This window comes from Oncorhynchus tshawytscha, unplaced genomic scaffold, assembly GCF_018296145.1.
Source record: "Oncorhynchus tshawytscha isolate Ot180627B unplaced genomic scaffold, Otsh_v2.0 Un_contig_1390_pilon_pilon, whole genome shotgun sequence".
NCBI lineage: Eukaryota > Metazoa > Chordata > Actinopteri > Salmoniformes > Salmonidae > Oncorhynchus > Oncorhynchus tshawytscha.
In genome coordinates, this window is record NW_024609756.1 from 170,001 (window position 1) to 192,500 (window position 22,500).

The 22,500-nt window shown below is 49.9% G+C and overlaps 1 protein-coding gene across 1 annotated transcript in view; it reads left to right on the forward strand.

The window, feature by feature from the left end:
- ehbp1 (EH domain binding protein 1) overlaps positions 1 to 22,500 on the forward strand; it is a gene marked incomplete at its 5' end in the record, with an annotated part of 277,887 nt that overhangs the window by 157,117 nt on the left and 98,270 nt on the right. The window contains one exon of the mRNA XM_042317637.1: positions 8,289 to 8,324. Within this exon, the coding sequence (XP_042173571.1) occupies positions 8,289 to 8,324 (36 nt within the window). The remainder of the gene's footprint in view (positions 1 to 8,288; positions 8,325 to 22,500) is intronic.

Sequence of the window (22,500 nt, forward strand, 5' to 3'; positions counted from 1 at the left end):
GGAAGGAACAGACGACCCACGTGACTGGGCAGCATAGGGGAGGAACAGACGACGACCCACGTGACTGGGCAGCATAGGGAAGGAGCAGACGACCCACGTGACTGGACAGCATAGGGAAGGAGCAGACGACCCACGTGACTGGGCAGCATAGGGAAGGAGCAGACGACCCACGTGACTGGGCAGCATAGGGAAGGAACAGACAACGACCCACGTGACTGGGCAGCATAGGGAAGGAACAGACGACCCACGTGACTGGGCAGCATAGGGAAGGAACAGACAGCGACCCACGTGACTGGGCAGCATAGGGGAGGAGCAGACGAACCACGTGACTGGGCAGCATAGGGAAGGAACAGACAGCGACCCATGTGACTGGGCAGCACAGGGAAGGAACAGACGACCCACGTGACTGGGCAGCATAGGGGAGGAACAGACGACGACCCACGTGACTGGGCAGCATAGGGAAGGAGCAGACGACCCACGTGACTGGACAGCATAGGGAAGGAGCAGACGACGACCCACGTGACTGGGCAGCGCAGGGAAGGAACAGACGACCCACGTGACTGGGCAGCATAGGGAAGGAACAGACGACCCACGTGACTGGGCAGCATAGGGAAGGAACAGACAACGACCCACGTGACTGGGCAGCATAGGGAAGGAACAGACGACCCACGTGACTGGGCAGCATAGGGAAGGAACAGACGACCCACGTGACTGGGCAGCATAGGGAAGGAACAGACGACCCACGTGACTGGGCAGCATAGGGAAGGAACAAACGACAACCCACGTGACTGGGCAGCATAGGGAAGGAACAGACAGCGACCCACGTGACTGGGCAGCACAGGGAAGGAACAGACGACCCACGTGACTGGGCAGCATAGGGGAGGAACAGACGACGACCCACGTGACTGGGCAGCATAGGGAAGGAGCAGACGACCCACGTGACTGGACAGCATAGGGAAGGAGCAGACGACCCACGTGACTGGGCAGCATAGGGAAGGAACAGACGACCCCGTGACTGGGCAGCATAGGGAAGGAACAGACAACGACCCACGTGACTGGGCAGCATAGGGAAGGAACAGACGACCCACGTGACTGGGCAGCATAGGGAAGGAACAGACAGCGACCCACGTGACTGGGCAGCATAGGGGAGGAGCAGACGACCCACGTGACTGGGCAGCATAGGGAAGGAACAGACAACGACCCACGTGACTGGGCAGCATAGGGAAGGAACAGACGACCCACGTGACTGGGCAGCATAGGGAAGGAACAGACAACGACCCACGTGACTGGGCAGCATAGGGAAGGAACAGACAGCGACCCACGTGACTGGGCAGCATAGGGAAGGAACAGACAGCGACCCACGTGACTGGGCAGCATAGGGGAGGAGCAGACAACCCACGTGACTGGGCAGCATAGGGAAGGAACAGACGACCCACGTGACTGGGCAGCATAGGGAAGGAACAGACGACCCACGTGACTGGGCAGCATAGGGAAGGAACAGACAACGACCCACGTGACTGGGCAGCATAGGGAAGGAACAGACGACCCACGTGACTGGGCAGCATAGGGAAGGAACAGACGACCCACGTGACTGGGCAGCATAGGGAAGGAACAGATGACCCACGTGACTGGGCAGCATAGGGAAGGAACAGACGACCCACGTGACTGGGCAGCATAGGGAAGGAACAGACGACCCACGTGACTGGGCAGCGCAGAGAAGGAACAGACAGCGACCCACGTGACTGGGCAGCGCAGGGAATGAACAGACGACCCACGTGACTGGGCAGCATAGGGAAGGAACAGACAACGACCCACGTGACTGGGCAGCATAGGGGAGGAGCAGACAACGACCCACGTGACTGGGCAGCGCAGGGAAGGAACAGACGACCCACGTGACTGGGCAGCATAGGGGAGGAGCAGACGACCCACGTGACTGGGCAGCATAGGGAAGGAACAGACAACGACCCACGTGACTGGGCAGCATAGGGAAGGAACAGACAGCGACCCACATGACTGGGCAGCATAGGGGAGGAGCAGACGACCCACGTGACTGGGCAGCATAGGGAAGGAACAGACGACCCACGTGACTGGGCAGCATAGGGAAGGAACAGACAACGACCCACGTGACTGGGCAGCATAGGGAAGGAACAGACAGCGACCCACATGACTGGGCAGCATAGGGAAGGAACAGACAGCGACCCACATGACTGGGCAGCATAGGGGAGGAGCAGACGACCCACGTGACTGGGCAGCATAGGGAAGGAACAGACAACGACCCACGTGACTGGGCAGCATAGGGAAGGAACAGACAGCGACCCACATGACTGGGCAGCATAGGGAGGAGCAGACGACCCACGTGACTGGGCAGCATAGGGAAGGAACAGACGACCCACGTGACTGGGCAGCATAGGGAAGGAGCTTTATTATCATGCTGCTTTAAAAATATTATGTCACTTTCTCACAGCGTCAAGGGACAGCAGAATTATTATCTCTGTCTTCTCTGTCTCTCTCATAACTATTCATCAGAGAGAGAGAGAGAATAAGGAGAGGATGAAGAAAAGAGAGAGAGAGAGAACAAGATACATAATAAAGAGAGTGTGAGGAAAACAGACTAAGGAAGAGAAGGAGAGAGAGGGGAGATGAGTGAGACAGGAGGAGAGAGGAGACTAGTGAAACAGGAGGAGAGGAGATGAGTGAGACAGGAGAGAGAGGAGATGAGAGAGACAGGAGGAGAGAGGAGACTAGTGAAACAGGAGGAGAGGAGATGAGTGAGACAGGAGAGAGAGGAGATGAGTGAGACAGGAGGAAGAGAGGAGACTAGTGAAACAGGAGGAGAGGAGATGAGTGAGACAGGAGAGAGAGGAGATGAGTGAGACAGGAGAGAGAGGAGATGAGTGAGACAGGAGAGAGAGGAGATGAGTGAGACAGGAGGAGAGAGGAGACTAGTGAAACAGGAGGAGAGGAGATGAGTGAGACAGGAGAGAGAGGAGATGAGTGAGACAGGAGGAAGAGAGGAGATGAGTGAGACAGGAGAGAGAGGAGTGAGACAGGAGAGAGAGGAGTGAGACAGAGAGAGAGGAGAGGAGTGAGACAGGAGAGAGAGGAGATGAGTGAGACAGGAGAGAGAGACAGGAGAGAGAGGAGTGAGACAGGAGAGAGAGGAGAGGAGTGAGACAGGAGAGAGAGGAGAGGAGTGAGACAGGAGGAAGAGAGGAGAGGAGTGAGACAGGAGAGAGAGGAGAGGAGTGAGACAGGAGAGAGAGGAGATGAGTGAGATAGGAGGAGAGAGGAGACTAGTGAAACAGGAGGAGAGGAGACGAGTGAGACAGGAGAGAGAGGAGAGGAGTGAGACAGGAGGAAGAGAGAGATGAGTGAGACAGGAGAGAGAGGAGAGGAGTGAGACAGGAGAGAGAGGAGATGAGTGAGACAGGAGAGAGAGGAGAGGAGTGAGACAGGAGAGAGAGGAGATGAGTGAGACAGGAGAGAGAGGAGAGGAGTGAGACAGGAGAGAGAGGAGATGAGTGAGACAGGGAGAGAGAGGAGAGGAGTGAGACAGGAGAGAGAGGAGATGAGTGAGACAGGAGAGAGAGGAGAGGAGTGAGACAGGAGAGAGGAGATGAGTGAGACAGAGAGAGAGGAGAGGAGTGAGACAGGAGAGAGAGGAGATGAGTGAGACAGGAGAGAGAGGAGACTAGTGAGACAGGAGAGAGAGGAGATGAGTGAGACAGGAGAGAGAGGAGATGAGTGAGACAGGAGAGAGAGACAGGAGAGAGAGGAGTGAGACAGGAGGAAGAGAGGAGATGAGTGAGACAGGAGAGAGAGACAGGAGAGAGAGGAGATGAGTGAGACAGGAGAGAGAGGAGATGAGTGAGACAGGAGAGAGAGACAGGAGAGAGAGGAGTGAGACAGGAGGAAGAGAGGAGATGAGTGAGACAGGAGAGAGAGACAGGAGAGAGAGGAGTGAGACAGGAGGAAGAGAGGAGATGAGTGAGACAGAGAGAGAGAGAGGAGTGAGACAGGAGAGAGAGGAGTGAGACAGGAGAGAGAGGAGAGGAGTGAGACAGGAGAGAGAGGAGATGAGTGAGACATGAGAGAGAGACAGGAGAGAGAGGAGTGAGACAGGAGAGAGAGGAGTGAGACAGGAGAGAGAGGAGAGGAGTGAGACAGGAGAGAGAGGAGAGGAGTGAGACAGGAGGAAGAGAGGAGAGAAGTGAGACAGGAGAGAGAGGAGAGGAGTGAGACAGGAGAGAGAGGAGATGAGTGAGACAGGAGAGAGAGGAGATGAGTGAGACAGGGAGAGAGGAGATGACTGAGACAGGAGAGAGAGGAGATGACTGAGACAGGAGAGAGAGGAGATGAGTGAGACAGGAGAGAGAGGAGATGACTGAGACAGGAGAGAGAGGAGATGAGTGAGACAGGAGAGAGAGGAGATGACTGAGACAGGAGAGAGAGGAGTGAGACAGGAGAGAGAGGAGTGAGACAGGAGAGAGAGGAGAGGAGTGAGACAGGAGAGAGAGGAGTGAGACAGGGAGAGAGAGGAGTGAGACAGGAGAGAGAGGAGTGAGACAGGGAGAGAGGAGAGGAGTGAGACAGGAGAGAGAGGAGAGGAGTGAGACAGGAGAGAGAGGAGATGACTGAGACAGGAGAGAGAGGAGATGAGTGAGACAGGAGAGAGAGGAGATGACTGAGACAGGAGAGAGACAGGAGAGAGAGGAGTGAGACAGGAGAGAGAGGAGATGACTGAGACAGGAGAGAGACAGGAGAGAGAGGAGTGAGACAGGAGAGAGAGGAGATGACTGAGACAGGAGAGAGAGGAGATGACTGAGACAGGAGAGAGAGGAGATGAGTGAGACAGGAGAGAGAGGAGATGACTGAGACAGGAGAGAGAGACAGAGAGAGAGGAGATGACTGAGACAGGAGAGAGAGGAGATGAGTGAGACAGGAGAGAGAGACAGGAGAGAGAGGAGATGACTGAGACAGGAGAGAGAGGAGATGAGTGAGACAGGAGAGAGAGGAGATGACTGAGACAGGAGAGAGAGGAGATGAGTGAGACAGGAGAGAGAGGAGATGACTGAGACAGAGAGAGAGGAGATGACTGAGACAGGAGAGAGAGGAGATGAGTGAGACAGGAGAGAGAGACAGGAGAGAGAGGAGTGAGACAGGGAGAGAGAGACAGGAGAGAGAGGAGTGAGACAGGAGAGAGAGGAGTGAGACAGGAGAGAGAGGAGTGAGACAGGAGAGAGAGGAGTGAGACAGGAGAGAGAGGAGTGAGACAGGAGAGAGAGGAGATGACTGAGACAGGAGGAAGAGGAGGGAGGAAGATGCAGTTTGGTTTATTTGCTCTTTCTGGCTAATTGTGGATCTCATTAAAAATGGTGTCAGGGAGGAGGAGGAGAGGAAAGGGGGAGGAGAGGAGGAGAAGAGCAGCGCTGTGGGCCTGATGCACAAGGCCTGCCGTGCAGAACGCCTAATCCTAGCCCCGCTCCCTCCTCTCTCCTCCATCATTCCCTCCACCACTCAGGGTCCTGTTAATTCAGACCTGGGCTGAGGGAGGGAGGCTGCCCCTTCCACCGCCTGCCTGCAAACTTTCCAAACTCCATCACCATAGCCTCCTTTAATTAGCTAGCGTTAACCAGCCACCCGCGCTCCACGCTCGCTCGCACGCGCTCTCGCCACACATCACAGAAACCAAATTAAAAACTGAAAGTGCTCTCCCTCTCTTTTTCCTTGAGTCTTTCTCTCTCTCGCTTCTCTCTCTCTTTCGCCCGTTATTTTTCGCTCTCTCCCCCTTTTTCCTGTTACTCTCTCTTCCTCCCTCTGTTTCTGCCTCTCTCTCTCTCTGTCCTTCTCTCCCTCCCCTCTCTCTCCTTCTCTCCCTCCCCTCTCTCTGTCCTTCTCTCCCTCCCCTCTCTCTCCTTCTCTCCCTCCCCTCTCTCTCCTTCTCTCCCTCCCCTCTCTGTCCTTCTCTCCCTCCCCTCTCTCTCCTTCTCTCCCTCCCCTCTCTCTCCTTCTCTCCCTCCCCTCTCTCTCCTTCTCTCCCTCCCCCTCTCTCTCCTTCTCTCCCTCCCCTCTCTCTCCTTCTCTCCCTCCCCTCTCTCTCCTTCTCTCCCTCCCCCTCTGTCCTTCTCTCTCTCCTTCTCTCCCTCCCCTCTCTCTCCTTCTCTCCCTCCCCCTCTCTCCTTCTCTCCCTCCCCTCTCTCTCCTTCCCTCTCTCTCCTCTCTCTCCTTCTCTCCCTCCCCTCTCTTTCCTTCTCTCCCTCCCCTCTCTGTCCTTCTCTCCCTCCCCTCTCTGTCCTTCTCTCCCTCCCTCTCTCTCCTTCTCTCCCTCCCCTCTCTCTCCTTCCCTCTCTCTCCTCTCTCTCCTTCCCTCCCTCCCCTCTCTCTCCTTCCCTCCCTCCCCTCTCTCTCCTTCCCTCCCTCCCCTCTCTCTCCTTCTCTCCCTCCCCTCTCTCTCCTTCTCTCCCTCCCTCTCTCTCCTTCTCTCCCTCCCCTCTCTCTCCTTCCCTCTCTCTCCTCTCTCTCCTTCTCTCCCTCTCCCTCCCTCTCTCTCCTTCTCTCCCTCCCTCTCTGTCCTTCTCTCCCTCCCCTCTCTCTCCTTCTCTCCCTCCCCTCTCTCTCCTTCTCTCCCTCTCCCCTCTCCTCTTCTCTCCCTCCCCTCTCTCTCCTTCTCTCCCTCCCCCTCTCTCTCCTTCCCTCCTCTCTCCTCTCTCTCCTTCTCTCCCTCCCCTCTCTCTCCTTCTCTCCCTCCCCCCTCTCTCTCCTTCTCTCCCTCCCCTCTCTCTCCTTCCCTCTCTCCCCTCTCTCTCCTTCTCTCCCTCCCCTCTCTCTCCTTCCCTCTCTCTCCTCTCTCTCCTTCTCTCCCTCCCCTCTCTCTCCTTCTCTCCCTCCCCTCTCTGTCCTTCTCTCCCTCCCCTCTCTCTCCTTCTCTCCCTCCCCTCTCTCTCCTTCTCTCCCTCCCCTCTCTCTCCTTCCCTCTCTCTCCTTCTCTCCCTCCCCTCTCTCTCCTTCCCTCTCTCTCCTCCTACCACTAAGTGTCAGAGAACGGGTGGGAGGGAAGGAGACTCTCCATGTCAAACATCTGCAGCAGTTGTTGTGTTTTTGGTTTCTTTTGAGTCCATTTATTCCTACAGCAGGATTGACCTTTTCTGTTTCATATTGTTTTTATTGTTTGTGTTGGTTTAGTTTTGTCCCGTCGGGAGGCTTAATGGAATATGTGTTTTTGTTTGGTTTTGTTCTTTATCTGTAGCTGTTGTCACGGCAGCGATGCCTGAACAGAGCTGTGAATTATCTGGTGATGGTGATGGCTCTGCTTCAGTTAGTCTGTAGAGACACACAGACAGGTACACAGACAGGTAGACACACAGACCGGTACACAGACAGACACACTAAAGTGGGGCCTGCTGTGTTTTCACAACACATTAACATGTCCTTACCTTCTCTAGGGAACCAGCATGGCTTCACAACACATTAACATGTCCTTACCTTCTCTAGGGAACCAGCATGGCTTCACATAATCATTAACATGCACTAACATAGACATACTTCTTTCTTTGCCTCTCTCTCCTTCCATCTTTCTTTCTCTCTTTCCCTCTCTCTCTCCTTCCATCTTTCTTTTTCTCTTTCTTTCCCTCTCTCTCTCCTTCCATCTTTCTTTCTCTCTTTCTTTCCCTCTCTCTCTCCTTCCATTTTCTTTGTCTCTCTCTTTGCCTCTCTCTCCTTCCATCTTTCTTTCTCTCTTTCCCTCTCTCTCTCCTTCCATCTTTCTTTCTCTCTTTCCCTCTCTCTCTCCTTCCATCTTTCTTTTTCTCTTTCTTTGCCTCTCTCTCCTTCCATCTTTCTCTCTTTCTTTCCCTCTCTCTCGATCTTTCTCTCTCGCTCCATCTTTCTCTCTCTCTCTCTCTGTCTCTCTCTCTCTCTGTCTCCCTCTCTGTCTCTCTCTCTGTCTCTCTCTCTCTCTGTCTCCCTCTCTGTCTCTCTCTCTGTTTCTCTCTCTGTCTCTCTCTGTTTCTCTCTCTCTCTCTGTCTCCCTCTCTGTCTCTCTCTCTGTTTCTCTCTCTGTCTCTCTCTGTTTCTCTCTGTCTCTCTCTGTCTCCCTCTCTGTCTCTCTCTCTGTCTCTCTCTCTCTGTCTCTCTCTCTGTCTCTCTCTGTCTCTCTCTCTGTCTCTCTCTGTCTCTCTCTCTGTTTCTCTCTCTGTCTCCCTCTCTGTCTCTCTCTCTGTCTCTCTCTGTCTCTCTCTCTGTCTCTCTTTCTGTCTCTCTCTCTGTCTCTCTCTGTTTCTCATCTGTAGATGTGTTGGATGGAGATGCAGGTGATGATAATGGGGGTGAGGAGGAGGAGGGGAGAGATGAGGAAGATCACCATGATGAAACTGTGACAGAGGCTACTGCGGTAGATACTAACCCTCCTGAGGCCCCTCCGACCTCCTCCACCATCCAGGGGCATCAGGAGTCTACTAACCCCAGCTCTGAGCTAACCTTTCTGGGTAAAGGGACCACCACTAACTGGCTGTGTGCTGGTGCTTCTGCTTGTTCGTTTGCTCTCTCTGTTTTGTCGGTCTGTAACTCACCCCTCATGTGCACGACTCCACTTTCCCCTTTGACCTCTGCTTCTCATTGGCTTGAGTCATGACTAGCTGGGATCCCATTGGCCTGTAGCAGATTCTAAAGTTCTGAGACTGGCTTTGTTTGTTTTTCTATTCCTGTACAATTTTATTAAAACTAGTAATTAAAAAACAACTGCAAAAAGTTCTCCCTAGACAATAAAAAAAAAATCATATCTTGAGAAAAGCATTTGTGAAATGTTTTCAGAGGTAAGTTAATTACTTGTTTTCCCAGCGTTTTGCGTCCCTGTTCTGCCAATAGGAGATAGGCAGTGAAGGGTTAAAGAAAGGAAGAAAGGAAGGAGAACATAAAAACAGTGTGTCTTTGAAGCAGCAGTATCTCCGCTATTTGTTTTTCTGTGGGTTTTGTCGTTTTCCTCACGACTAGTTTAATTTCACTAGTTTTCTGGTGATGAAGACCTTTGTCACAGAGACGGTCCTTATGAAGGGAGAGGTTGTTGTGATGCTTCGCTCTACAGCTGCGTTGCAAATGGCTCCGTCCCCTAAGTAGTGCAGAGCACAAAGACCCAGGGCTGTGGTCAAAACTACCTAGAACCAGTGCACTACCTAGGGAATAGGGTGCCATGTGGGACAGACACTACTTGTTGATAAACCGCCTGTTTCAAGAGGTGCCAGATAAAACATCCTCGACAGGACACTCTACTGAGCACTTCACCTAAACAGCACTTCATAATAGGCTTCCCTGATATATCTTCTACCCCAATATACAGTGCCTTGCGAAAGTATTCGGCCCCCTTGAACTTTGCGACCTTTTGCCACATTTCAGGCTTCAAACATAAAGATATAAAACTGTATTTTTTTGTGAAGAATCAACAACAAGTGGGACACAATCATGAAGTGGAACGACATTTATTGGATATTTCAAACTTTTTTAACAAATCAAAAACTGAAAAATTGGGCGTGCAAAATTATTCAGCCCCTTTACTTTCAGTGCAGCAAACTCTCTCCAGAAGTTCAATGAGGATCTCTGAATGATCCAATGTTGACCTAAATGACTAATGATGATAAATACAATCCACCTGTGTGTAATCAAGTCTCCGTATAAATGCACCTGCACTGTGATAGTCTCAGAGGTCCGTTAAAAGCGCAGAGAGCATCATGAAGAACAAGGAACACACCAGGCAGGTCGAGATACTGTTGTGAAGAAGTTTAAAGCCGGATTTGGATACAAAAAGATTTCCCAAGCTTTAAACATCCCAAGGAGCACTGTGCAAGCGATAATATTGAAATGGAAGGAGTATCAGACCACTGCAAATCTACCAAGACCTGGCCGTCCCTCTAAACTTTCAGCTCATACAAGGAAGACTGACCAGAGATGCAGCCAAGAGGCCCATGATCACTCTGGATGAACTGCAGAGATCTACAGCTGAGGTGGGAGACTCTGTCCATAGGACAACAATCAGTCGTATATTGCACAAATCTGGCCTTTATGGAAGCTTGGCAAGAAGAAAGCCATTTCTTAAAGATATCCATAAAAAGTGTTGTTTAAAGTTTGCCACAAGCCACCTGGGAGACACACCAAACATGTGGAAGAAGGTGCTCTGGTCAGATGAAACCAAAATTGAACTTTTTGGCAACAATGCAAAACGTTATGTTTGGCGTAAAAGCAACACAGCTCATCACCCTGAACACACCATCCCCACTGTCAAACATGGTGGTGGCAGCATCATGGTTTGGGCCTGCTTTTCTTCAGCAGGGACAGGGAAGATTGTTAAAATTGATGGGAAGATGGATGGAGCCAAATACAGGACCATTCTGGAAGAAAACCTGATGGAGTCTGCAAAGACCTGAGACTGGGACGGAGATTTGTCTTCCAACAAGACAATGATCCAAAACATAAAGCAAAATCTACAATGGAATGGTTCAAAAATAAACATATCCAGGTGTTAGAATGGCCAAGGCAAAGTCAGACCTGAATCCAATCGAGAATCTGTGGAAAGAACTGAAAACTGCTGTTCACAAATGCTCTCCATCCAACCTCACTGAGCTCGAGCTGTTTTGCAAGGAGGAATGGGAAAAAATGTCAGTCTCTCGATGTGCAAAACTGATAGAGACATACCCCAAGCGACTTACAGCTGTAATCGCAGCAAAGGTGGCGCTACAAAGTATTAACTTAAGGGGGCTGAATAATTTTGCACGCCCAATTTTTCAGTTTTTGATTTGTTAAAAAAGTTTGAAATATCCAATAAATGTCGTTCCACTTCATGATTGTGTCCCACTTGTTGTTGATTCTTCACAAAAAAAATAAGTTTTATATCTTTATGTTTGAAGCCTGAAATGTGGCAAAAGGTCGCAAAGTTCAAGGGGGCTAGGCTAATAATACTTTATCTGCTAATATAAGGCACTGTATATCTGCTACCCCATATATATATCTGCTACCCTAATATATATCTGCTACCCTTATATATATCTGCTAGACTAATATATATCTGCTACCCGAATATATATCTTCTACCCTAATATATATCTGGTAGACTAATATATATCTGCTACCCTAATAAATATCTGCTACCCCAATATATATCTGCTACCCTAATATATATATGGTAGACTAATATATATCTGCTACGCTAATATATAACTGCTACCCTAATATATATCTGGTAGACTAACATATATCTGGTAGACTAATATATATCTGGTACCCTAATATATATCTGGTAGACTGATATATATCTGGTAGACTAATATATATCTGTAGACTAATATATATCTGGTAGACTAATATATATCTGGTAGAGTAATATATATATCTGCTACCTAATATATATAGACTACCCTAATATATATCTGCTACCCTAATATATATCTGTAGTAGACTAATATATATCTGGTAGACTAATATATATCTGGTAGACTATTATATATCTGGTAGACTAACATATATCTGGTAGACTAATATATATCTGGTAGACTAATATATATCTGGTAGACTAATATATATCTGGTAGACTAACATATATCTGGTAGACTAACATATATCTGGTAGACTAACATATATCTGGTAGACTAACATATATCTGGTAGACTAATATATATCTGGTAGACTAACATATATCTGGTAGACTAAAATACACTGCTCAAAAAAATAAAGGGAACACTAAAATAACACATCCTAGATCTGAATGAATGAAATATTCTTATTAAATACATTTTACTTTACATAGTTGAATGTGCTGACAACAAAATCACAGAAATGATCAATGGAAATCAAATGTATCAACCCATGGAGGTCTGGATTTGGAGTCACACTCAAAATTAAAGTGGAAAACCACACTACAGTCTGATCCAACTTTGATGTCATGTCCTTAAAACAAGTAAAAATGAGGCTCGGTAGTGTGTGTTGCCTCCAGGTGCCTGTATGACCTCCCTACAACACCTGGGCATGCTCCTGATGAGGTGGCGGATGGTCTCCTGAGGGATCTCCTCCCAGACCTGGACTAAAGCATCCGCCAACTCCTGGACAGTCTGTGGTGCAAAGTGGCGTTGGTGGATGGAGCGAGACATGATGTCTCAGATGTGCTCAATTGGATTCAGGTCTGGGGAACGGGCGGGCCAGTCCATAGCATCAATGCCTTCCTCTTGCAGGAACTGCTGACACACTCCAGCCACATGAGGTCTAGCATTGTCTTGCATTAGGAGGAACCCAGGGCCAACCGCACGAGCATATGGTCTCACAAGGGGTCTGAGGATCTCATCTCGGTACCTAATGGCAGTCAGGCTACCTCTGGCGAGCACATGGAGGGCTGTGCGGCCCCCCAAAGAAATGCCACCCCACACCATGACTGACCCACCGCCAAACCGGTCATGCTGGAGGATGTTGCAGGCAGCAGAACGTTCTCCACGGCGTCTCCAGACCCTGTCACGTCTGTCACATGTGCTCAGTGTGAACCTGCTTTCATCTGTGAAGAGCACAGGGCGCCAGTGGCGAATTTGCCAATCTTGGTGTTCTTTGGCAAATGCCAAACGTCCTGCACGGTGTTGGGCTGTAAGCACAACCCCCACCTGTGGACGTCGGGCCCTCATACCACCCTCATGGAGTCTGTTACTGACCGTTTGAGCAGACACATGCACATTTGTGGCCTGCCTGAGGTCATTTTGCAGGGCTCTGGCAGTGCTCCTCCTTGCACAAAGGTGGAGGTAGCGGTCCTGCTGCTGGGTTGTTGCCCTCCTCCACGTCTCCTGACGTACTGGCCTGTCTCCTGGTAGCACCTCCATGCTCTGGACACTACGCTGACAGACACAGCAAACCTTCTTGCCACAGCTCGCATTGATATGCCATCCTGGATGAGCTGCACTACCTGAGCCACTTGTGTGGGTTGTAGACTCCGTCTCATGCTACCACTAGAGTGAAAGCACCGCCAGCATTCAAAAGTGACCAAAACATCAGCCAGGAAGCATAGGAACTGAGAAGTGGTCTGTGGTTATCACCTGCAGAACCACTCCTTTATTGGGGGTGTCTTGCTAATTGCCTATAATTTCCACCTGTTGTCTATTCCATTTGCACAACAGCATGTGAAATTTATTGTCAATCAGTGTTGCTTCCTAAGTGGACAGTTTGATTTCACAGAAGTGTGATTGACTTGGACTTACATTGTGTTGTTTAAGTGTTCCCTTTATTTTTTTGAGCAGTGTATATACACACACACTGACCATCACTAATATATACACACACACTGACCATCACTAATATATACACACACACTGACCATCACTAAAATATACACACACACTGACCATCACTAATATATACACACACACTGACCATCACTAAAATATACACACACACTGACCATCACTAATATATACACACACACTGACCATCACTAATATATACACACACACTGACCATCACTAATATATACACACACACTGACCCTCACTAAAATATACACACACACTGACCATCACTAAAATATACACACACACTGACCATCACTAAAATATACACACACACTGACCCTCACTAAAATATACACACACACTGACCCTCACTAAAATATACACACACACTGACCCTCACTAAAATATACACACACACTGACCATCACTAAAATATACACACACACTGACCCTCACTAAAATATACACACACACTGACCATCACTAAAATATACACACACACTGACCCTCACTAAATATATACACACACACTGACCCTCACTAAAATATACACACACACTGACCCTCACTAAAATATACACACACACTGACCCTCACTAAAATATACACACACACTGACCATCACTAAAATATACACACACACTGACCCTCACTAAAATACACACACACACTGACCCTCACTAAATATACAAACATATCACACACACACTGACCATCACTAAAATATACACACACACTGACCCTCACTAAAATATACACACACACTGACCCTCACTAATATATACACACACACTGACCCTCACTAATATAAACACACACACTGACCCTCACTAATATATACACACACACTGACCCTCACAAACATATACACTGTGGGGGGCTGATGACCCCCATCAATACCTTTCCCCTTTTCCTCCCGCTAGTCTACGGATGTGACTATTGAAAATCCCTTTGTCAACATAAAATATATCTAGTAGCTCATTGGATAATTATTATAATAGGTATACCAGAGCTCTGTCATCTCTCCAGTCCTCACTTCCCTCCTCCTCCCTGTGTGTGTGTGTGTGTGTGTGTGTGTGTGTGTGTGTGTGTGTGTGTGTGTGTGTGTGTGTGTGTGTGTGTGTGTGTGTGTGTGTGTGTGTGTGTGTGTGTGTGTGTGTGTGTGTGTGTGTGTGTGCAATGCAAACCATCTCTGTTACACACTGTTTTCCCTTACTCGTCTGCTGACTGGATGACCCCCACTCCGTGTGTGTGTGTTTCCCTGTTATGTATTTGTGAGTACCTGGCCATCTGAGACGGGCAAAGTTTTGGACGCCTTCACCCAGGCTCTCTGCCCGACCCTGATAAGTGTGTGTGGAGAGAGGGTCACACATGAAATGGTCTCCCTCCTGCCCTTTCATCTCCTCCAGCCCAGTGCTCAGCCCTGGCAGGACACCCCGAGAGAGAGAGAGAGAGTGTGTGTGTGTGTGTGTGTGTGTGTGTGTGTGTGTGTGTGTGTGTGGATGTATGTGTGTGTGTGTGGTGTGTGTGTGTGTGGACGTATGTGTGTGTGTGGACGTATGTGTGTGTGTGTGTGTGTGTGTGTGTGGACGTGTGTGTGTGTGTGGACGTGTGTGTGTGTGTGGACGTATGTGTGTGTGTGTGGACGTATGTGTGTGTGTGTGTGTGTGTGTGGACGTATGTGTGTGTGTGTGTGTGTGTGGACGTATGTGTGTGTGGACGTGTGTGTGTGTGTGTGGACACGTGTGTGTGTGTGGACGTATGTGTGTGTGGACGTGTGTGTGTGTGGACGTATGTGTGTGTGTGTGTGTGTGGATGTATGAGTGTGTGTGTGTGTGTGGACGTGTGTGTGTGTGGATGTATGTGTGTGTGTGTGTGTGTGTGTGTGTGTGTGTGTGTGTGTGTGTGTGTGTGTGTGGACGTGTGAGGACAAGACCAGCACTGTGATTACCAGGCCTGACAAGTGGAGCTGGAAGAGAGAGAGAGATGGAGTGGTACAGAGAGGGAGGTATAGAGAGACAGAGTGAGATAAACACCGTAGGGAAAGAGAAGGAAAGAGGGAAGGAAAGAGAGAAGGGGGAGAGAGAAGGAGGGAAAGGGAGAGAGAAGGAAAGAGAGAAGGAAGGGAGAGGGTTGGGTAAAGAGGAGAGAATGAAGAGATGAGAGGTAGAGAGGCCAAACGACATCAGAACATAATTTGTACAGCTGTGCCCATCCTGTGCTGTGTTGGCCAGACTGGAGAGGGTCTCAGCCAGACCAGGTGTGTGTCTTCATCGTCCATCAGGGATCTCTGTCTTTCTCTCTCCTCCACCTCTCCCCACCAATCTCTCTCCCCCTCTCTTTCTCTCTCCTCCCTCTCTCCCCCCGTCTCTCTCCCCCTCTCTTTCTCTCTCCTCCACCTCCCCACCCATCTCTCTCCCCCTCTCTTTCTCTCTCCTCCACCTCTCCCCACCAATCTCTCTCCCCCTCTCTTTCTCTCTCCTCCCCTCTCCCCCCGTCTCTCTCCCCCCTCTCTTTCTCTCTCCTCCACCTCTCCCCACCCATCTCTCTCCCCCTCTCTTTCTCTCTCCTCCACCTCTCCCCACCCATCTCTCTCTCCCCCTCATCTCTTTATCCCCCTCCACCTCTCCCCCTCATCTCTCCCCCTCCATCTCTCTCCCCCTCCACCCCCCATCTCCTTCCCCCTCCATCCTCTCCCCCTCCACCTCTCCCCCTCCATCTCTCTCCCCCCTCCCCTCCTCTCCCCCTCCACCCCTCTCCCCCTCCATCTCTCTCCCCCTCCATCTCTCTCCCCCTCCATCTCCCTCATCCCCCCTCCCCTCTCCCCCTCCATCTCTCTCCCCCTCCCCTCTCCCCCTCCATCTCTCCTCTCCCCTCCATCTCTCTCCCCCTCCACCTCTCCCCCCTCATCTCTCCCCTCCATCTCTCCCCCTCATCTCTCCCCCTCCTCTCTCTCCCCCTCCATCTCTCTCCCCCCCATCTCCTTCCCCCCTCCACCTCTCCCCCTCCACCTCTCCCCCTCCATCTCTCTCCATCCCCCTCCATCTCTCTCCCCCTCCCCCTCTCCCCCTCCATCTCTCTCTCCCTCCCCCTCCATCTCTCTCCCCCCTCCATCTCTCTCCCCCTCCATCTCTCTCCCCCTCCACCTCTCTCCCCCTCCATCTCTCCCTCCTCCATGTCATGCCCCTCTCTCCCCCTCCATCTCCTCACCCCTCCATATCTATCCCCCTATATCTCTCCCCCTCCACCTCTCCCCCTCCATCTGTCTCCCCCTCCACCTCTCCCCCTCCATCTCTCTGCAAACCCCCTCCACTCTGTCCCCTCCTCTGACTCTACCCCTCCATCTCTCTCCCCCTCCACCTCTCCCCTCAATCTCTACCCCTCCATCTCTCTCTCTAGTCTGATAGTTTTATTCCAGTATGTATACTCAGTGTCATGCCCCTCTCTTCCCAAACAGCTTATTCAATCCAGATCACTATCTCCCTCACATATATATGTATATATCTTTACTGTGTGTGTGTGTGTGTGTGTGTGTGTGTGTGTGTGTGTGTGTGTGTGTGTGTGTGTGTGTGTGTGTGTGTGTGTGTGTGTGTGTGTGTGTGTGGATCTGTTATCCTAGTGTGCTCAGGCAGAAATCAGAGATATGACTGAACTGTTGTCCAAACTCCTGCTGACTGAGTTACCCACTGTTGTCCCTGCTGACTGAGTTACCCCTGCTGACTCCTGCTGACTGAGTTACCCACTGTTGTCCCTTACTCCTGTGACTGTTACCCCTGTTGTCCCTTACTCCTGCTGACTGAGTTACCCACTGTTGTCCCTTACTCCTGCTGACTGAGTTACCCACTGTTGTCCCTTACTCCTGCTGACTGAGTTACCCACTGTTGTCCCTTACTCCTGCTGACTTACCCACTGTTGTCCCTTACTCCTGCTGACTGAGTTACCCACTGTTGTCCCTTACTCCTGCTGACTGAGTTACCCACTGTTGTCCCTTACTCCTGCTGACTGAGTTACCCACTGTTGTCCCTGAGTTACCCACTACTCCTGCTGACTGAGTTACCCACTGTTGTCCCTTACTCCTGCTGACTGAGTTACCCACTGTTGTCCCTTACTCCTGCTGACTGAGTTACCCACTGTTGTCCCTTACTCCTGCTGACTGAGTTACCCACTGTTGTCCCTTACTCCTGCTGACTGAGTTACCCACTGTTGTCCCTTACTCCTGCTGACTGAGTTACCCACTGTTGTCCCTTACTCCTGCTGACTGAGTTACCCACACTTCTTCTGTGTTGCAAGTTATGTTTCAATACTCCTGCTGACTGAGAGATATATTCTGCATCTATCCATTGTGTGTGTGTGTGTGTGTGTGTGTGTGTGTGTGTGTGTGTGTGTGTGTGTGTGTGTGTGTGTGTGTGTGTGTGTGTGTGTGTGTGTGTGTGTGTGTGTGTGTGTGTGTGTGTGTGTGCTTATCTGTGTATATACAGAGCCTTCAGAACGTATTCATACCCCTTGACTTATTCCACATTGTGTTATTACAGCCTGAATTCAAAGTGGATTAATAGATACAGTGGGGCAACAAAGTATTTAGTCAGCCACCAATTGTGAAAGTTCTCCCACTTAAAAAGATGAGAGAGGCCTGTAATGTTCATCATAGGTACACTTCAACTATGACAGACAAAATGAGAAAAAAATATCCAGAAAATCACATTGTAGGATTTTTAATGAATTTATTTGCAAATTATGGTGGAAAATAAGTATTTGGTCACCTACAAACAAGCAAGATTTCTGGCTCTCACAGACCTGTAACTTCTTCTTTAAGAGGCTCCTCTGTCCTCCACTCGTTACCTGTATTAATGGCACCTGTTTGAACTTGTTATCAGTATAAAAGACACCTGTCCACAACCTCAAACAGTCACACTCCAAACTCCACTATGGCCAAGACCAAAGAGCTGTCAAAGGACAACAGAAACAAAATTGTAGACCTGCACCAGGCTGGGAAGACTGAATCTGCAATAGGTAAGCAGCTTGGTTTGAAGAAATCAACTGTTGGAGCAATTATTAGGAAATGGAAGACATACAAGACCACTGATAATCTCCCTCGATCTGGGGCTCCACGCAAGATCTCACCCCGTGGGGTCAAAATGATCACAAGAACGGTGAGCAAAAATCCCAGAACCACACAGGGGGACCTAGTGAATGACCTGCAGAGAGCTGGGACCAAAGTAACAAAGCCTACCATCAGTAACACACTATGCCTCCAGGGACTCAAATCCTGCAGTGCCAGATGTGTCCCCCTGCTTAAGCCAGTACATGTCCAGGCCCGTCTGAAGTTTGCTAGAGAGCATTTGGATGATCCAGAAGAAGATTGAGAGTATGTCATATGGTCAGATGAAACCAAAATATAACTTTTTGGTTCAAAAAAATCAACTCGTCGTGTTTGGAGGACAAAGAATGCTGAGTTGCATCCAATGAACACCATACCTACTGTGAAGCATGGGGGTGGAAACATCATGCTTTGGGGCTGTTTTTCTGCAAAGGGACCAGGACGACTGATCCGTGTAAAGGAAAGAATGACTGGGGCCATGTATCGTGAGATTTTGAGTGAAAACCTTCCATCAGCAAGGGCATTGAAGATGAAACGTGGCTGGATCTTTCAGCATGACAATGATCCCAAACACACCACCCGGGCAACAAAGGAGTGGCTTCGTAAGGCATTTCAAGGTCCTGGAGTGGCCTAGCCAGTCTCCAGATCTCAACCCCATAGAAAATCTTTGGAGGGAGTTGAAAGTCTGTGTTGCCCAGCAACAGCCCCAAAACATCACTGCTCTAGAGGAGATCTGCATGGAGGAATAGGCCAAAATACCAGCAACAGTGTGTGAAAACCTTGTGAAGACTTACAGAAAATGTTTGACCTCTGTCATTGCCAACAAAGGGTATATAACAAAGTATTGAGATAAACTTTTGTTATTGACCAAATACTTAATTTCCACCATAATTTGCAAATAAATTCATTAAAAGTCCTACAATGTGATTTTCTGGATTTTTTTCCCTCATTTTGTCTGTCATAGTTGAAGTGTACCTATGATGAAAATTACAGGCCTCTCTCATCTTTTTAAGTGGGAGAACTTGCACAATTGGTGGCTGACTAAACCATTTTTTGCCCCACTGTATATGTTTTTTCTCATCCATCTACACAAAATATCCCATAATGACAAAGTGAAAATGTGTTTTTAGAAATGTTTGCAATTGTATTGAAAATGAAGAACAGAAATATCTAATTGGCATAATTATTCACACCGTTAAATCAATAGATGTTAGAGTCACCCAGCGGCTAAATCAATACATGTTAGAGTCACCCAGCGGTTAAATCAATACAGAGTCACCCAGCGGTTAAATCAATACATGTTAGAGTCACCCAGCGGTTAAATCAATACATGTTAGAGTCACCCAGCGGTTAAATCAATACAGAGTTAAATCAATACATGTTAGAGTCACCCAGCGGTTAAATCAATACATGTTAGAGTCACCCAGCGGTTAAATCAATACAGAGTCACCCAGCGGTTAAATCAATACATGTTAGAGTCACCCAGCGGTTAAATCAATACATGTTAGAGTCACCCAGCGGTTAAATCAATAGATGTTAGAGTCACCCAGCGGTTAAATCAATACATGTTAGAGTCACCCAGCGGCTAAATCAATACATGTTAGAGTCACCCAGCGGTTAAATCAATACATGTTAGAGTCACCCAGCGGTTAAATCAATACATGTTAGAGTCACCCAGCGGTTACAGCTGTGAGTGTTTCTGGGTGAGTCTCTAAGAGCTTTCCACGCCTGGGTTGTACAACATTTGCCCATTTTTTTATTCTTCAAGCTCTGTCAAGTTGGTTGTTGATCGTTGCTAGACAACCATTCTCAAGTCTCGCTGTAGATTTTCAAGCAGATTTAAGACAAAACTAGGGGCCTCCCAAGTGGCGCAGCGGTCTAAGGCACTGCATCGTGATCCCTGGCTGTGTCACAACCGGCCGTGATGGGGAGTCCCATAGGGCCGCGTACAATTGGCCCATCGTTGTCCTGGTTAGGGGAGGGTTTGGTCCAGCGTTGTTCTGGTTAGGGGAGGGTTTGGTCCAGCATTCTGGTTAGGGGAGGGTTTGGCCCAGCGTCATCCTGGTTAGGGGAGGGTTTGGTCCAGCGTTGTTCTGGTTAGGGGAGGGTTTGGCCCAGCATCGTCTGGTTAGGGGGGAGGGTTTGGCCCAGCGTTGTCCTGGTTAGGGGAGGGTTTGGCCCAGCGTTGTTCTGGTTATGGGAGGGTTTGGCCCAGCGTCATCCTGGTTAGGGGAGGGTTTGGCCCAGCGTTCTGGTTAGGGGAGGGTTTGGTCCAGCATTCTGGTTAGGGAGGGTTTGGTCCAGCTGGTTAGGGTTCTGGTTAGGGAGGGGGGAGGGTTTGGCCCAGCGTTGTTCTGGTTAGGGAGGGGGGGAGGGTTTGGCCCAGCATTGTTCTGGTTAGGGAGGGTTTTGGTTAGGGAGGGTTTGGCCCTGTTGTTCTGGTTAGGGAGGGTTTGGCCCAGCGTCGTCCTGGTTAGGGGAGGGTTTGGCCCAGCGCCATTCCTGGTTAGGGAGGGTTTGGCCCAGGGCGTTGTTCTGGTTAGCGTTGTCCTGGGGGAGGGTTTGGCCCAGCGTCGTCCTGGTTAGGGGAGGTTTGGCCCAGTCCTGGTTGTTCTGGTTAGGGAGGGTTTGGCCCAGCGTTGTTCTGGTTAGGGGAGGGTTTGGCCCAGCGTCGTCCTGGTTAGGGAGGGTTTGGCCCAGCGCGTCCAGCGTCATCCTGGTTAGGGGAGGGTTTGGCCCAGCTGGTTAGGGAGGGTTTGGCCCAGCGTTATGGGAGGGTTTGGTTGGCCCAGCGTTGTTCTGGTTAGGGGGAGGGTTTGGGGGAGGGTTTGGCCCAGCATTCTGGTTAGGGGAGGGTTTGGCCCATCGTTGTTCTGGTTAGCGTCGTCCTGGTTAGGGGAGGGTTTGGCGTCCTGGTTAGGGGAGGGTTTGGCCCAGCGTTGTTCTGGTTAGGGAGGGTTTGGCCCAGCGTCGTCCTGGTTAGGGAGGGTTTGGCCCAGCGTCGTCCTGGTTAGGGGAGGGTTTGGCCCAGCGTTGTTCTGGTTTGGGAGGGTTTGGCCCAGCGTCATCCTGGTTAGGGGAGGGTTTGGCCCAGCGTTCTGGTTAGGGAGGGTTTGGTCCAGCGTTCTGGTTAGGGAGGGTTTGGCCCATCGTTGTTCTGGTTAGGGGAGGGTTTGGCCCAGCGTCGTCCTGGTTAGGGAGGGTTTGGCCCAGTGTCGTCCTGGTTAGGGGAGGGTTTGGCCCAGCGTTGTTCTGGTTAGGGGAGGGTTTGGCCCAGCGTTGTTCTGGTTAGGGAGGGTTTGGCCCAGTGTTGTTCCTGGTTAGGGAGGGTTTGGCCCAGTGTCGTCCTGGTTAGGGAGGGTTTGGCCCAGCGTTGTTCTGGTTAGGGAGGGTTTGGCCCAGTGTCATCCTGGTTAGGGGAGGGTTTGGCCCAGCGTTGTTCTGGTTAGGGGAGGGTTTGGCCCATCGTTGTCCTGGTTAGGGGAGGGTTTGGCCCAGCGTCGTCCTGGTTAGGGGAGGGTCATTGGTGCGGCACATTGGTGCGGCACATTGGTGCGGCTGGCTTCCGGGGTGAGCAGGCGGGTCTTTAAGAAGTGCGGTTAGTCGGGTCATGACTCGACCTCCGCGTCCCGAGCCCGTTGGGGAGTTGCAGAGATGAGACCAGATCAAAATTAGGGGAAATATATATGTTTTGTTTAATGTGTTGTAACTCAGCCACTCAGGAACATTTACTGTCGTCATGGTAAGCAACTCCAGTGTAGATTTGGCCTTGTGTTTTAGGTTATTGTCCTGCTGAAAGGTGAGTTGATCTCCCAGTGGCGTTTGGAAAGCAGACTGAGCCAGGTTTTCCTCTAGGATTTACCCTGTGCTTAGCTCTATTTCATTTATTTTTATCCTAAAGAACTCCCTAGTTCTTTACGATGACAAGCATACCCATAACATGATGCAGCCACCACCATGAAGAGTGGTACTTAGTGATGTGTTGTGTTGGATTTGCCCCATTCAGGACATAAAGTACATTTCTTTTACACATCTATTCAGGCTTCCTTCTTTTCACTCTGTCAATTAGGTTAGTAGTGTGGAGTAACTACAATGTTGTTGGTCCATCCTCAGTGTTCTCCTGTTTTAAAGTCTCCATTGACCTCATGGTGAAATCTC